This window comes from Sinocyclocheilus anshuiensis, unplaced genomic scaffold (assembly GCF_001515605.1).
Source record: "Sinocyclocheilus anshuiensis isolate Anshui unplaced genomic scaffold, SAMN03320099.WGS_v1.1 scaffold332, whole genome shotgun sequence".
In the NCBI taxonomy this organism is placed as follows: domain Eukaryota; kingdom Metazoa; phylum Chordata; class Actinopteri; order Cypriniformes; family Cyprinidae; genus Sinocyclocheilus; species Sinocyclocheilus anshuiensis.
Window position 1 is genome coordinate 1,507,693 of NW_015554181.1, and position 18,189 is coordinate 1,525,881.

At 36.4% G+C, this 18,189-nt stretch overlaps 1 protein-coding gene and 1 pseudogene across 1 annotated transcript; one reads left to right on the forward strand and one right to left on the reverse strand.

The window, feature by feature from the left end:
• Positions 1-853: 853 nt before the first annotated feature.
• rad9b (RAD9 checkpoint clamp component B) lies at positions 854-15,470 on the reverse strand. The gene is made up of 11 exons (XM_016463825.1): positions 15,424-15,470; positions 15,263-15,333; positions 14,571-14,708; positions 13,309-13,423; positions 12,991-13,090; positions 12,281-12,387; positions 11,292-11,398; positions 6,076-6,140; positions 5,860-5,961; positions 2,523-2,772; positions 854-1,611 (listed from the first exon to the last, which is right to left on the reverse strand). The coding sequence occupies exons 1-11, from the start codon at positions 15,455-15,457 to the stop codon at positions 1,495-1,497; spliced, it is 1,206 nt and encodes a 401-aa protein (XP_016319311.1). The 5' UTR covers positions 15,458-15,470; the 3' UTR covers positions 854-1,494.
• A 657-nt stretch (positions 15,471-16,127) lies between these two features.
• LOC107671005 (SRR1-like protein) overlaps positions 16,128-18,189 on the forward strand; it is a 3,815-nt pseudogene continuing 1,753 nt past the window's right edge.

The following is an 18,189-nucleotide window of genomic DNA, read 5'->3' on the forward strand; positions in this document are numbered from 1 at the left end:
GCACAGTTCAAACACCGTCTACAAGCCAAAACAGCTCTAAACAAATATGTGAGAGGAAAACAAGTGATGGACTTTTTCACTGGAGGAAGCCTGATTATGGGTCATATTTTGGCCAGAAGTGACAGTTTAAAGTTAAAAACGTCTTGATGGATTTTTTTCTTATAAACATGCAGCTTTTCACTTCTCAACATATTGATGGACTGGAGTGGTGTGGATTACTTGTGGATTATTGTGATGTTTTTATCACCTGTTTGGACTCTCATTCTGATGGCACCCATTCACTGCAGAGGATCCATTGGTGAGCAAGTGATGGAATGCAAATCATTTTTGGATGAACGATTCCTTCAAAGCAGATGCTTAAATAAGTCATTTATATGTGGACCATTGGTAGAATGTGCCCCCTGAAGAGAAAAAAGTGACAAAATGACACACTTCAGCTTTAAGGCTTCCATTTCTTTGCATTTTTACATGCATTATGCCGGTATACATTTTATAGTGTAACTGCAACCATTTGTGGTTTTCTTACATTTTATGCTCAACTGAGGTGTAAATTGTTACAAAGGGCATGATAGCCTGAAATACTGCGCACATTACCATCACCAGTAAGTGGCTGGAGACAAAATTTGTTTGCCAGCAGTCAACAAAACCAGCAGTAATGCAATAGTGATTGATTTAACCATCACATTAAGAGCTGAAATGACAAAATGCCTCTAAAAGTGGTGCTAAATTAAGTTATTCTGTTTTGCATGGCTGTCCAGCTGAACTCTGACATGATCTGATTTGTCAAGCTTCTAACTGACATATTTTTCAATTCAACAGTCACGTGAAGCACAAGGCTTTCTCTGGATAATGTGGCGAGGTATGTGTACAATAGCAGTTATTGCTGCAGTCTTATATAACGATCGTTTCTCGAGCAGCATTTTAAAGCAGTGAGTCAAAGCTTCCTCTGACTCATTGGTGGACACACAGAACATGGAGTCCTTCAATCCTCGAGAATGTGTTTGTTTTGAAGTTTTGATTTATATTCTCCATGGTGACCGAAGTCATCTGAACTGTGTTTAGGTAAGCATTCCTCAGCTTTGCAACAGAAAGTGATTGTGCCCCACTTGCCCTAATTTACTACTGTCTTATAGTTTTCCTTTCATCTCTTCAAGAACAGTTTTAACTCATGAAAAAAGTTTTTACATTACAAAGATCTTTGTGTAAGAACAGAAACAGAAGCAAACCGCTAGTTTTCACCTTTCTTACATTAGTAAAGTAATACAAGATGTGCCCTAACAAGACCTAGCGATGGCCTTGACAGCAATATTTAAGGAAAACATCAAATTCAAAACATATTAACCTTAAAACAATCTAAACAGCAGAACTGTGTTAACACACTGTGGGTTGTCTTTATAATCTACTGAATTACTGTAGGCTACATCATTCTGTAAAGTCCATGCATTCTTGCAGTAGGTGTTACCTGCATCAGGTTAGCTTATGTTGTTACCCGAGTCACTCCTCTGTTCCTCCGTCCTCCTCTGTGTCACTGGCACAGGCCAGGCTGGGTAAATCTGCAGTTTTACTGTCCACTACATCAGTGTATACAGCCCCGAAGAGCAGCGAGCGGATCTGAAAAGAGACCCTCGAGTTGTACAGTAAATGCAAACATCTGAGGAATTTTTGACCAAATTGTAGTTGGATCATTCTACTAAAATCATTTGATCTAAATGCTTCTGCTTAAATACCTGAAACAAGTTTTGTAGACAGATGTTTTAAAGATATAACACGTCTTACTATTTAGACCTATTTAGCCTTATAAAGCCTGATGTATTATATTTGATACATCAATTTCTAAGGCCTCTAAATGATCAACATTATCAAAACTTGCTGAAAAACCTGTTGCACACTATCTGGTACATGCCTTCTGTTGTCTGACTGGTCATCTGTACACTTTTAGCAAGTAAAGTTTCAGGTGTGTTTTTCTGTAAAATGTCTACAGATTTTTATAAAGTAAATGAGAATAAATTAAGAATAAATTTAAATTTTTAGTGATATTTCAAGACGAACGCATACTAGACTGAAGCAACTTAGGTTTATTTGATTATATCCATTCCAGACATCATTTAGAAAAATCATGTTCAAATGCTAAATGATCAAGATCAATGTTTGCTAAATAAGCAATGTATAGAGAACATTTATTTCTTCCTCTCTCAATCATCTTTGTATTGCATTGCATTATACTGTATGTTTTGAAACTGCAGAGCTTTGATTATAAAACTAAGCATTTAAATATCATCTTACAGTCTTATTTAAGTAGTCTGCTCTACTCAGGCTATTATTTCATATGTCAGTCTTTACAGGGTTAAAGGATGGATGAGTTGGAGTGGAAGAATTTTTTTTTTTTGGGGTCACTGTAATTTTGTACTTGTGTTACTTCACAGTTTTGAAGATTTTGCTATTATTTTAAGTTACGATTGATAAAAAAATTAAAATTTAGGCCTGATATGCAATTTACTGTTTGTCTGATAGAAGACTCTAACCTTAAAAGTGGCTGGTGTTACTGGTGTAGTCAAGGCCGATTCCGGTGCCAGTCTGGGTCTTGGCAGCATCTCTCCAGGTGTCTGAAGCTGAATCATCTTCCTCATTTGAAGGGTTGGATTAAAAACTTCACTGCCCTGACTTGAAGCTACCTGTTCCCCATCAGCGACGCACACCTCTGTCTCCATAGGGCCTCCACATGTGGAGACTTCTGCTGTGGAGGTCTTGGGGACGTTGACAGCACAGTCATCCCTGAAAAACAGACTGCTATTTGTTGTTGTTGTTGAAGCTACAATTTAATAATTTAAACATGCCCAATGAATTCATTGTTTTGGGTTCTTTTTGGTTTTTCTAAACAAGCAGCATTAAACTCTCTGCTGCCCCCTCCAGCTCTGGAGAATATTTTTATTAATTTTTTATTGAACTGTAGAAAGTTAACAAACATAATTGGCCTGGTATAATATTGAACATTTCTTAGCGAAACAACAGACAAGCACCATAAAACAAGACAATGGAAATAAGAAATAGGAAACAAAAACATTGGTGGGTGGAATAAAAAAAAGGATTTTCTGCAAGTTCAAATCACAGAAATGTAAGGCATACTTTTTCATTCATTAAAAAAAAAAGAAATAATGACATAGTGCCTTGTGATTATGTAGAAATTTGGTAAAGTATTCAACAATCTATTTTTATGTCAAAAGAATTTTCCAAGGATAATATTTATGTTAATCACTAAATCTTGCACATTTTCCTTTTTAATTCACAGAAAATCTATGTATGTATATATATATATATATATATGGATAATATTTATGTTAATATATATAGTACTATGTAAAAATAGTATTTTATATATATATATATATATATATATATAATTATTTTTCATATTTTTAATTATATAATTAAATATATATTTTATAATATATAATATATATTTTATAAAATTATACAATATATAATATACAATATAATAAAAACATTTTTTAATTTCGGAAATAAATAGTTCATGCAAGTCCTCCTGAAGCATGAGGTTTACTGGAGTTTTAGGTAAATTCATCTAAAGTTTGTTCATTTTGATAACATACCCCAGCAATGAAAGGGGCGACCCTCGTTACATAGAATAAAACACATTTATATACTAAAACACTGAAATGACTTTAGTCTTCATCTTATGTGAGTGTGTATTATCTGAAACATGCTATTTATTTTTAATGGGTGAAAACCTTTTTACTGAATGTCTGTCTGTAAGCAAAGAGTTTGCACCAAAGCCTGAGGGATGTGAGTGCTATGGGTAACACAACACGTGCAGGCATGTGTGAGGGACAGCAGAGGCAAAAGAAAGATGGGACGAATCACATGGCGACAGTGGGGGAGGGTGTGTGAAGAAAAGATGAATGCATGCCTCTGAATATGTGAATTGCGCCCCGGGGGTGCGGGGCATTACTATGTTCAGATTTGGCCCTGTACCAGAACTGCGGCCCACGGGACAAATGCTCCACTGCACGTGACAGCAAAGCAACTAGAACAACTGTTTTGACCTAGCCAGGATCTGTTTATCTACTCCACTAAGAGGGAATTTGGGCACTATTTAGTCAAATTATCTCATTTACTCAAAATGAACATTATGTCATCATTTACTCACCCTCATGCCGTTTCAAACTTGTATGAGTGTCTGTCTCTTTGCTGTCTGCATCGGTATATTAATGCTATTTTTCATCTTTTAACATTTTTTTAAAGCTAGTTTTTGTTTCCTTTTCTCATATTAATCCATTGTGTGGCTCCTCATTTGTAAATTGCATTAGATTAAAACATTTACTAAATAAATAAAAGTGTAACATTTTATAATGCTCATTGACTGTCATTGACTGACAAATTGATCTGCTCTTGTTAATGCTTAAGATACATACTTGCTTTATTGCAACTTTTTAAAATTATATTTAATTATATTTATAATATATATATGTGTGTGTGTGTACAGTACACACACACATATATAATTTTATTATTTTTTAGAAATTTGTTACATAACATTTTTATATTTTCATTTTTATTTATAATTAGATGTATAATTAGATTATAGATTATAGATTAAAATAATCTAAAATAAAATATAAATATAAAACTATAGTTTTATATTTATATTTAAATTTAGATTATTTTAATATTTATAATTGTATTGTTTTTATAATTATAATTGTAAAATTATACTTATTACTTATATTTATATTATAATAATTACAATAATATAATTTATCATATATAAATTTCACATGTATTTATAATTTTTATATACATTTAAATATAATATAATATATATTACATATAAATTAAAAAAAGAATATATATATTTTAATTATATATAATAAATTAATACATATATTATATTCTATTATATTTATAAGTATATAAAAATTATAAATACATATGAAATTTATATATGATAAATTATATTATTGTAATTATTGTAATAATTAAACATCATTTTCATCCAAAGAATCAACATAAATGGCCTTGTTTTTGGATGACAGACTTTGTCTTTAAACTAAACTGCTTTGCTGACATCTATGCAAATAAACCCTTTGCCCTTTTAAAATCAAAGATAAAAAAATCAAGAGTTTTTATTTACTTTAGCTTGTGTTAGTATAATTATTGCAGGTAGGCTGTTTAAACAGTCAGCAGTGACGTAAGTTGCACTCAACAGGTGACCCAGATGTTTGTTTCTGCTGGAGAATAACACACAGAAACACTGATATGCACAAACGCCACGAGGAGGCGGGGCAACTTCAGTGACATCACTGCCTGGACTGGATGAGCTACAATGATAATTAGAGACAGGCTAGCATGTCACAGCTCTAGTTCTGCGTTACCCTATATAGGTGAGACATGAAAGACTAGAGCACTAAAGCTGTCACTGAACTCAACGCCCTCTTGGTGCATATGGAAGTGCCTTTATGTCACAGTGATTTTGCATTTGCATTGCAACTATAATTTGACATTACAGGAAAGAGATTCTATGAAACAATGTTACAGGGTGGAATATTGTATCTATATGGGCAAAATAAATAAGAATATTTCACCCAAAAACTGAAAATGAACCTCACATTGAGCCCATAAGACTTACTTTCTTCTGTGGAACACAAAAGCATTCACACAAAAAGCTATCATATAGATTCAGATTATAAAAGATATTCACAGAAGAAAGAAAGGCATACAGCTTAGGAACAACATGAACGTAACTAAATCATGACAAAATGCTAATTTATGGGTGAACTGTTCCAGTCAATTTTACACATTACACAGTACATTCATGTTAATATGAGGGAGAAAATGAAATACCCAGGTGCAGGTTGAGATGGGCTCTCGTGGTTTGGATCAGTTAAGGTGGACAACACAACATGGGCCTCCAGCGTCATGTCTTTTACAGTGAAGGATACGGGCCTGAAATAGATCAGAATCAACTGACAGCATTAGCTGGTTATGTATAGTATGCTTACTGTATGATTTTATGCTGAATGCATGTGGGTGTAGTATCAAAAAAGTTAAAATACTTACTGTCCAGCCACACCAAACTGACTAGACACTGGTAGACCATAAGATTCGGCAAAGGACAGCAGCCCCTAAAAGCAATTTAACAATAAATAATTAATAATAATTATAAATGAATAATGCTTATAAATAGGGATGCACCGATACTGAGCTCCTGTACTCGTACTCGTACTCATACTCGTTAAAATGCCCCGATACCAAATGCCGATACCACACAGCATGTGTTAAGTGCCATATTCAGACAATGAAACACCGACAACAGAACAACAGACAGCAGAATGGAGTTATTAGAGATTAAGGATGTCTACGAAGTATATGTATGTGTAACGGAGGCCAGCGAGTAGGGGCTGAGCAACTGACGCTAGAGGCCGCAGTCTTTAGCCTCCTTGTTAGTGTGTCCGCCTCCCATGCCGGAGACCCACTCAGAACAAGAACGAGGTGTGGCGGTGAGGACCCGGGGGGAGAGGGGTTACATTGGTGCCGTGACCCGGATGGGAGTGAGGTTTAAGGGGGTGAGTGTAACGGAGGTCAGCGAGTAGGTGCTGTGTAGGTAAAACCTCACTTCCCTGATCTCAAAAGACGCACTAGCAACTGACACTAGAGGCTGCAGTCTTTAGCCTCCTTGTTAGTGTGTCCACCTCCCATGCCGAAGACCCGGGTTCAAGACCCACTCGGAACAAGAACGAGGTGTTGCGGTGAGGACCCGGGGGAGAGGGGTTACATATGCAATGAATATATTGTTAAACATTCAGTATCGACTGTATAGCTAATGTGCGCGAGCTGATAAGCAAAGCACGCTGAGTGGATTGAGCACGCTGCGGCGAATAATGATAATTAATATAATAATAATAATAATAATAATTATTAGAAACAAAGGTGTATGTTTGTAGAGTAATTTACAACAGCTTCGAACGCGGCTCAACCAATCAGAATCAAGGACCGGAACTATCCGTTTTATAAAAATAAATAAATAAACACTGTAAATAATAAATAAATAATTATTTTCATTATATATCCATATATTTAATGATTTATTATTAACAATGTTATTACAACCAACACTGATTCATGATTATGTAAATTATAAATATATATATAATAAATTATACATTTGTAAATTATATTATTATTGTATAATTAATAATAAATAAGTTATACATATATTTTGAATTTATTATTAATTATTAAAATTACATAGCATCAGGGCTTAACATTAACACCCACCAACCCGCCAAATGCGGGTAGATTTCAGTAGTGGCGGGTAACACAGTCACTCCCACTAGCCACTTCGGCGGGTTGAATTTTATATACAGAGCTCGACATTAATGCTTGTGTGCGACAAGTGGATTTTTTAAAGGGGCAAGTGAAAGAAGAGAATTTTATTTGCCCGACCAGACAACTAATCTGATTAAAACATCTAATTAGGGAAGCATCGAAATTTCGGCGAGAATTATTCTGATTTTATTACATTCAGTGTAAACGGCAATTGATGATGGATAATCAACAGTAACAACAAGGTCACGCCAGGCTCAGTCAGCGTGTCTGTGAGAGAATCTTGTGGAGAAATTAAAACAAATGAACACAACTGCACACAGAAGAAACATAAAAATGTAACTAAGTATTTATAGCATACAACCTAGTTAAACAATGACACAACCAAGAGAGTGAAAGACCAAGTTCCTCTTCTAGGGAACTCCACGCAGAACATGCCCTCAAGTGTTAGAATCCAAACATGGAGGCACACATTCCCTCAGGTGCTGTTCTTGTTTCACATTCCCTTCCCTGCCTGTCCCCTAGGGGGCACATTGGGGAATGCAGCCTGCATGACCAGTGTCTGAAGCATGTGTGAAACAATGCCAATCTATTGGTCCACCTGGCCCATGATGTCATAGGCGGGGTGCCCGGAAGTATAAAAGGGCACCTGCTGAATACGTCATCCTCTTTGCTGTCTTCAGGAGTCGTCTGTTTGAAATGCGTGTGATAGACCAAGGCGGGTGAGCGTTGTGGAAAGTGTGTGCCTCCGTGCACGAGGTTACTGTCACTTGAGGACACACACGATCTATGCGTCATGTATCTTGGTCAGGAGCTTGCGCGTTCAGTGCTCAAGGGCTCTGAACGCGCTCATTGTGAATGTCTCCAATGAGAAGCTCTGTTCGCGTTTGTCCCTCTTCTCGAGTGATGAGTGACAAGCGTTTGCGTCTCGCGGTTCGGGTCCTGCTGCTGCCGAGGCACGGTGAAGACTCGGATCGCGGGATTCGCGGCTTAGGACACACGATCTATGCATTATGTGTCTTGGTCAGGAGCTTGCGCGTTCAGTGTTCGAGGGCTCTGAACGTGCTCATTGTGAGTGTTTCCAATGAGAAGCTCTATTCGCGTTTGTCCCTCTTCTCGAGAGATGAGTGACAAGCGTTTGCGTCTTGCGGTTCGGGTCCCGCTGCTGCCGAGGCACGGCGAAGACTCGGATCGCGGGACTCGCGGGGTTAAGATGATCTTTTGGGTTATCAATCCTGTGTATAGCGCTTGAGTCGAGCAGCACCTGAGGGAATGTGTGCCTCCATGTTTGGATTCTAACACTTGAGGGCATGTTCTGCTTTCGCGTTGGTCTCGGCGAAGAGCACGCGCGTTCAGAGTTACGCGCTCATCGTGATGAGTCACGATGTCTAGGCCCCGCTCGCGTTTGTTCCCATTCCCGAGGGATGCGGGATGAAGCGTTTGTGTTTTGCGGCCCGGTTCGCCGTTGCCACGGCACAGTTTATCCCAGGGGGCGCAGCGTCTCGTTCCCTAGAAGGGGAATGTCAAGGGTTACGCATGTAGTCATGGTTCCCCGAGAGGAAATGAGACGCTGTGCCCCCTCGCCATGCCTTCGGCCTGCCTGTTTAAGTGGATGACGTATTCAGCAGGTGCCCTTTTATACTTCCGGGGACCCTGCCTATGACGTCATGGGCCAGGTGGACCAATAGATTGGCGTTGTTTCACACGTGCTTCAGACACCGGTCATGCAGGCTGCATTCCCCAATGTGCCCCCTAGGGGGCGCAGCGTCTCGTTCCCTCTCGGGGAACCATGGTTACATGCGTAACCCGAGACGTTTTTCCTGAAAACCACGATTGCAAATTTGACATTTTATAGGCTACAAGAGTTAAAACGAGTAGTTAATATACATTTTAGTTCAATATTCGAATTTGAATTTATTGAAAGGATATATTGTCAACGTTGACTGTTTTTGCTCCATTTGGTTAATGAAAATAGTTCCAAACAAAGATCACAGCAGAACAGTCGCGCATCTATGAGCAACACACAGCGGTGTTTCGTTATTGAATGATTCGCGTTTTTGAATTTTGAATCATTTGAGTTAATGATTCAGTGGTCCATTCATAAAGACAGGCACTTGCTTCATTCTTGAAGGAATCAGCCATCTGAACGAATCGTTTGAAGGCATGCTTCAGTAGCTGCATTTCAATCCACCTATTTTTATGGGCATTTTGGAATATCGCATAAAAAAACGCTGGATGGAAACGATAAGATGCGCATAAATTCTAAAAATGCGCATAAACTTATGCGCACATTTGAGTAGGATAAACTTTTTATCCGATAAGAAAAATTGCGCATAAACTACAATGGTATCATATATGAAAATTATTATATTCAGTGGCTTCTGCTATATTCTTAGTGATATTTAGTGCCACAGTTTACCAGGAAGTGACGATTTTGTTCTCTTTGACTCGTTGGATTTAAATGGTGCTTTATTCGCATATGTTTTATGCGATATTCCAGTTTTGCGCATAAGTTTAATTTGAATCTCTGGATGGAAACATAGCTAATGACTCATTAATTAAGACAGTCACTTGCTGCTACCTACTGGGGGTTTACTTTCATAGTAGCTTATCTTTGCATTTTTTCCAACATTTCATATTTGTATATCTCAACTATTTTAAAACACCAAGCTCAAAACAATATATATGCTGTTATAATTTTGCAGTGTAAATGCATTCGTGCTATATTTCAGCTACATCAGTCTGTGTAAATGCATCTGAATGTCACTCCAGTCACTTCGGTTTCTTCTGCAGTGGAAAGATCGGTTTTGTTAAAAAAAATTTACTGATTGTTACTGATTTAATTTGATTGGTAACAGCCCTATATATTATTATTAAGTGAAATTATTAATAAAATGTAAGATTTTGATATGAAAGACGATGCATGCAAATGATCTGGAAATCAATTTAAATACATTTTTGTATAAGTTATATAAAACGTAATTTCCCAACAACAAAATTGTGGCCGGTGAAAATGCTGAGTGGCTAGTAAATTTGGAAAACCACTAGCCACAGTGGCTGGTGAGCAAAAAAGTTAATGTCAATATTATAATTTATTATTAATTACTAAAATAACATTTTACATATATACGTTATAAGACCTGTCAAAACAGATTCCAACAGTATTTTATACACAAGGGACACACTGATCCGTACAGATGTATTTGACCCCGTTTAAGACTGCATGAGGAGAAGGTCAGTCATGTGTGTCCAGACCACAGTGTGCTGTCCAGTGCTGTAACTCATTGTGACAGGCTATCTGGTTCGAATCCAAGCATCTGTCCCACTGCATCAATGACTGACATAAATACACTGTGGCCTGCCAAGAAGTTACACCACTGACACACAGCCAAAGCCTGTACGTGAAAAGGGTTGGTACTGTCGGGGCATAATCCACTGCCACTAGATCTCCCTGGAAATCAGGGTCAAAGGTTGAGCGCGAGGATACAAAACAAGATGGTGTTTATAATTGATCTTGGAGGCATTACAATTTCAAAATCACAGAAGCGATCATAGAACACAATTTCTTTTTTTCTTTTTTTTTATATTTTTGCATGTTTTGCATAATCCAAATGTTTAACTAATGCATTTTTTGAGGAATGCAATATTGCCTATTAATGCAGAATGCAACAAAATAAATAAAATACCACACCTGGCTGTGAGTTAAAAGAACATTGCGGTCTTTTCAGTTCACATGCATAACACACTTTCTCTGAACTCGCTTGGGTGAATATGATAGGCACAACGACTACGGGACATCCCAGGACAGAAATAAGTAGCAATAAAAATGAATATGGCAGATCCTTGTGCACTCACCAGCACAAACATCAAATAAAACATACTTGCATGGGAACACAAACAACTTAAGCATATATCCTGTGTATTTAAAACATGCCGTGCTGAACGCTCACCCTCAGTTCTTTGAGGCAGAAGGTCACGGCTGAATCCTCTCCAACCTGAAAATAGTCAAACTCATCTGGGTGCAGCATCAGCTCGGTGTTCATGCCTTTGATACAGTCTGATAACAAACAAACAAGATCTAATTAATGTAAGACCACGATGTTGAGCATCCGAGTATACAGGAGCTTTGGTATACAGTAAGTCTAAATACATGTAGGTTACATGCAGTTCTGAAAATGTTTTCAGTGAATTTCATGTCAAATTAAAGGACTTTCAAAAAATTTATTGAACACTAGCTCACTGATTAATGTATACTGCATTCGAGATGTAGTCTGGTTATATAATTATTTACTATATTATCTCTCTCTCTCTTTCTTTATATATATATATATATATATATATATATATATATACATTTGGCTCAGATTCCATTATCGTCTGTAGAGTTTGACGTGTATACTGTATTGTTTATTGTATTTGTCCTTTTTTCAATATATTTATTTTTATTGTTGATTGTAAAGCACTGAGCTTGGGAAAAGAAGCATAAAAATTAAACATTATTATTATTATTTAAAAAATAATAAGCTAAGCAATAGGCATTATTTAATGAGAAACACAATAGTATGCTACCACATGACCTCATCATGCTGTACATTTATTTTAGTGATTTTAAATTAAGGTGATTTTAAATTAGGTAATTTTAAAAATATTATAATATTGTAATTTTAATTGAATTATAATGTAAATATAAAAAAATATTTAAATCATTGTAATATTACAATAATATTCAGTTAAGAGCTAAGAAAGAGTTATTAAACAAAGAGATATTAAAAATCACAAAATTTATTCATGACACTGGAGATGGAAGATAGCTATTCAAATTATATATGTGCATCAAATATTTGTTCTCATACTCATAACATTCATGGTATATACTACAATAATAGTTAGAGTACTACATGCTAGTGAACTACTATAAAGACAGCAAAAGTTTCCTTACTATTTTCTTCCTCACAAAAGGTCTTCAAGGTTACTTTAAAAGAGGAAATGGAAAGAGTGACCTCTTCTTGTGAAACCGGGAAATGCACCACAATGTCACCTAAAAGTCTGAAAAACAAAAATGGCTTAAAGTTAGCCTATAAATTGGACTATTCTACTAAAAATGAAAGGTCTCATTAATAAACATTAGTTAATGCATTAACTAACAATGAAAAATAAATATGTTACAGTATTTATTAATCTTTGTTACCATTAGTTGATAAAAAATATAACTGTTCATTGTTTGTTCACGTTAGATCAGGTCCTTTAAATAATATTAACAGATACAACATTTGATTTTAATAATGTATTAATAAATGTTGAAATTACCATTACCCAAGACTAATACATTCTTTAGAACTATTTTTCAACTAATAACTAATGTAATTAACTAATGTTAATAAATGGAACCTTAATCAACCTCAATCTTTTTAGTTTAGAAACTAAAAGATTGTGTCTTAAACCTAGTGAGCTGCAAACCTAGACAGCATAAGCATGTGCATCAAAAAGGCTTGGATGCTCAAGACCATGATGCCCAAAAATTATGTCTAATACAGCAGGATTTGAGACACAGCCAATGACTTTATTTATGATGTAAACATAAAAATAAATAAATAAACAATTCCACAAAGAGTTTCAGAAAAAGTAATGCTGAATTATTTGTGCACTTACTTGGACTGGGCCATTAGGATATTAGGACTGAGGTGAGCTGGGAACACGGCCTGCAAAGCTTCGCATTCCTGATACCCCAAATTATAGGTCTTTGTTATTCCTAAAACATGTAAGTGCCAACATCTTGATTAGAACAAATGTGATAAGTTGTGATGAATTATGCAATATGGAAATGATTTGTAGCATCTCATCGTCACAGAAGAGAGTCCAGTGAAGTGTACTGTCACCCTGTGATTACATCCGCCAACACCAATCTGTTCCTCCCTCTGTCAATGCACTACCAGATTCAATACATACTTCACATGCAAATGAACTAACCGTGTCTGCAGTGAAACTGAAATATCACCCTGCTGTTTGGGATGCTGATGGATATCTCACATTTGTCCACACTGCGCTCTCTCCATGATGCACAGCGGAACAGGGGAAGCACACACTGATTAAAAAGCATAGGATAATTAGTAAATGCTGTACTAAGAATTAATAATTACTGATGGATATGAGTTAAGGCACTGGGTATTAATATTACTGGTTCAGTAATCATAATTTATTTTTGATGTCTTGTTTTCCAGTGCAAATGTCTAAATATTCATAAATCAGGATGCATTTACTTGAGAAACAAAATGACATAAGTTAAGATCCATTTCTAAGAAATGGATCGAAATGAAGTTATTATAGTTATTATAAACCAAAGACAAATATCTGCCAACGGGTTCAGAAAAATCTAATTCATTTAAAGCAACTTAGTTTGCTTGTTGTTGTCAGATTTTAGTTTTAAGTATAAACTCACTTCATTTTGTTAAATTTTTCAGAAAACAAGACTTTATATCTTCATTTTGCACGTAAAGTAAATGTATCTTCATTTAAGGCTGTTTGGATGTTTTTATTGGCAGTTTGGCAGTTTATCAATTATTTTATTACTTGACCTCAGCTCAGCTTTTGATACTGTTTATCATAAGATATTATTATCTCGCCTTGCAGAGGTTGGCATCTCAGGTTCTGCATTATCCTGGTTCTCCTCATATCGCACAGGCAATACTTCATCTCACTGCACAATTCCAAATCTCCCACTGTCTTGCTCAAACAGGGTGTTCCCCAGGGCTCAGTTCTCGGACCATTATTATTCATCCTCTACATTCAGCCTCTTGGCCAAATAATTCGTCGTAATGGTTTTAACTACCACTGTTATGCCGATGACATCCAGATATATACTGCTTGTCAACCAGATTCTACCCATTCGATGGCATCCTTATCTGTAGAGCGTCCTTGAGCTTGGGAAAGGCGCTACATAAATTAAACATATTATTATTATTATTATTATTGGAAAACAAGACAAAAACATCGAGAAATATATTCTTTTTTTTTTTACAGTGCAAGCAACATTTAATGCCATGACTTGGCCAAGAATTTAAGACTTTCTGCTCTGATTTAAGACCTTTTTAAAGCTTTAATTTGTGGAAGACTGAATTAGGACTTCTTAAGACTTTTTTAAGACCCGCGTGATGGAAACTTTGGAGTAATAACGTCATCATCCAATCCTGCAAGTCTTAAAGAATACTGTGGTTCTTCTGAGTGTTTAGTACCTTCAGGTTTAACTTGCATTTTACTGCTTCACAGTCTTTCTGAATGTCTGGATCAGGAATATATTGCTGGAAGAACAGAGGAGTGAAGCAGAAACAGGCATAAGCCGACTGAGATGAGTTTACTGTCCTTACAGCCAACTACAGATGAGAGAGACAGAGAGACAGAGAATTAGAAATGAGAGACAAATAAGATAGATAGTTCATATTAACAAATACAAGTAACTAATGTTAACAAATGGAACCTTATTGTTAAGTGTTACCAATTAAGCTTAGACAAAAATTAAAGATTAAGACTGAACACTAAAACAGGGCTTAGACCAAGCCAGGATTAGGCCATAGTTCAATTAGGACATTTGGGTAATTTTTATAAGCGTGCTTAGAACAAAACATTACTGGTGTGCATCTTGAGACAAAACAAAGGCACTGATATATTTTAAGATCAGTCAGTGCAAGTTTCTTTCAGTTGAAACAGCTCAGACTTACATTTTAGTTTTAGGACTAGGCTTAAGCCTGGTCTGTGAAACCGGGGAGTATAAGATTGTGCCTTAAAACCTAGTGAGCTGCCTACCTAGATGATGAGGCCCAAAAATGCTGTCAATTAATCAAAGGCAGCTCATTCATTATATTTTACGAAACAACCAATGACTTTATTTATTATCCACATTATATTCATGTGCATATATCAGACCTACCCCTTTCTCCAGTGGATCCAACCATATTTCATCACCAATTCTTGACAGAGCATGAACTGCTTTTCCAAAGACTAAACAGAGATGTTTATTAGCAACAAAAACTAACTGGAGGCGATCAGAAAAGGTTTATTTAGATAACATGGAGTAAAATTGTGTCCTACCTTTAATGCCATTGCCTTCAATTACACACTTCATTTTATTTTCAATATTTAGCTACATTTAAAAAAGGAAACCTTTTGAGAAAAGTGAATTTAGAGGATACAAACTATAAAACAGCTTTCTTTCTTTTTTACCTCAGCGCTAAAGAGCGGGAAAGAAATGAGCGCGCACCATCTAGTGTCCGACTAACGGAATAAGCGCGCGATGCTGTTCTCACCAGTGTTTTAAAACAAATTTATTTAGGTTTTTATTGGGTTTACAAGAATAGAATAGAATAGAATAGAATAGAATAGAATCACTGTGCATGACATTTAACGTATTCCTGACTCCGTTCAACAGGGAATAAATACTAACCTTTCCACAAGTTAAAATAAATTATACAATAAATACTGTATATAGAACTGAAAGTAGTGGAAGTCTGCATAAATATTCACCGACACATCCAGATAGTACGCTAAGGTCCATTAATAAGCATTTGCAAAATTTAATTTCAGAAGTATATTAATGCCAAAATTAGTGTATATACATATACGCACCTGTCGATAAATTAATAAAAAACAGAAAAATAAAAAGTTATTTATAATTTCTCTTAGTGATTTGTGCGGCAAAAACACAAAGTATAGGAACTGAATATATTGAGAGCAGCGGGCGACCGGAACGATGAAAGTGTAACACAGAAACACTCATGGTGTTTGTAGATGTAAATATGAAAATCTCAGCTGCTAGAAGTTTATCATAGAGACATTTACACCAACAAAAATACAAAATGTGTTCATATGGGAGTCGACCGATCCTCACTTAGTTTGACCATGTATTTCGAGCAGTCCGACTGTAAATTGTCTTATTCTTTGGATTGGAAAGAGGAGGATTTTGCTATAATGGCTTGTAATGATGACTGGCATGTAGCAGAGTGCCGTAAAGGAGCTGCTAGAAGAGGAAAACAAGCTTCAAACCCCCAACTAGACTCACACCAGGTGTCTGACTGCAAACCGGACAAGCAGACGATAATAAACGCCATGTGAGAGTTCATATGACTGCCACTATCACACGTTACATGAGTGTCTGGGTCAAATCCAAGCAGACATGATGCATTATAACACCATGGCATTCTTTTAAATACCATGGAGACTTAAATAAATAGATAAGTGCATGAATTAAGTTAAGAATTGTGTTCATGTTGTCTGTCAGCTCTCCGAGATGTTCTTTATCGTCACAGGAATGAACTGAGAGGAGAAAACTTCTGGATGGAATGGAAAGTTTACCAGACTGATAAGCTCTTTTGCACTACACTCGTTATATCTTCACAGTTGTTTATATCACTGGTTTGCACTATAACTGCCATGTGCCTTATGCCACTTTTTCTATCTCTCTTTTTTTCTTTTTTAGACAATGTCCTTATTTGTATATTGTATAGGTTGTATTTTATATATATTTAAACTGTATTTATTTGTATTATGTCTACTGTTAGTGTTAAGTGTATGCACCAAGGGTCTGAGAGTAACGCAATTTAAATTCTCTGTATGTATGTGCTGTACATGTGGTAGAATTGACAATAAAGCAGACTTTGACTATTGACTTTGAAAGGTGAAGTTGAATATGTACCGTCTATAAATGTGAAAACACAATTTGTATTAATGACCACATTCCCATCTCCACCTCCAGATCTCCTCTCTGAGAGTCTTCTTTCCAACGCTTCTGGTTCCTCAGAGCAGAATGGAGAAGTTTCTCTTCAGCACTGTGTGTGTTAAGGTTTGGGTCACTTTGCTTCTTGTGTATCTGCCCGATACCAGCTTGCAATGTTGTCCTGTGATGATCCTGTGTTTTCTGAGTCAGAGTGTGATGCCCTCAAAGAGCTGGGCTTCACCGTGTTGACTGAAAATGAGGTGCACACATCACACATCTACTGACGTGAACAAAGACATTTGTTCTGCTGTCCGTTTTTAAAGGGGTGGTTCATTGCGATTTCACTTTTTTAACGTTAGTGTGTATTGTTGCTGTTTGAGCATAAACAATATCTGCAAAGTTACGAAGCTGAAAGTTCAATGCAAACGGAGATATCCTCTTTTAAAATTCTGGCAGTTTAATGCCTACAAAAACGGCTCGTAGGGACTACAACGAGTTACTTCCCGGGTTCGTGACATCACAAACCCAAATAAACCCCGCCCTCGGGAAAAGGCAGCAAAGGGGGCGGGGCCATGCTGCGCTGCTTTAGAGAAGAAGGAGAAAACTAGAGGTGTACCTAAAAATCTATTCATAATGGATCGCGATTCTGTCTTCTAACGATTCTAATGGATTCACAAGTTTCAAAATCAATGTTCTAAAGCAGCAGATCTTAATACTGTTCCTCGCATCCACCTGCTCTGCATATGCTCTGCATCTCTCTCTCTCTCTCTCTCTCTCTCCCTTTCAGCTCACTGTTCCGCCTGTTCCAATTATACACTTATTTTCACATAGCTATGAGAAGCGTCTTTCAGCTCACTGTTCCACCTGTTCCAATTATACACTTATTTTCACATAGCTATGAGAAGCGTTATACATGGCGTGCAGTTGCTGTAATGTATTAAAGCTTTAATCAGGATAAAACTGTATATTAAAAGCAAACATAAGCAGTAGCATTTACAAATAACAGCGTATCTAAAAGTATGCGACAACAACAAACAAAAAACATAGGCCTACCATTAAAAGCCGTGCTTGCACAGGTTCTGCACAATCCTCTTCAATAATATCCTCTGCTTCTCAATCAGGCTCAAACTGATAAGCGATATTAA

Bases quoted from the DNA above. Each gene is read 5' to 3' on its own strand.
- rad9b (XM_016463825.1), bottom strand. From the start codon at position 15,457: ATGAAGTGTGTAATTGAAGGCAATGGCATTAAAG. The intron at 11,399-12,280 runs GTAAGGAAACTT...GTTTGTTATCAG, and splicing joins CTTTTGTGAGGAAGAAAATA to ACTGTATCAAAGGCATGAAC. The intron at 6,141-11,291 runs GTGAGCGTTCAG...AATTGCTTTTAG, and splicing joins TCTGCCTCAAAGAACTGAGG to GGGCTGCTGTCCTTTGCCGA.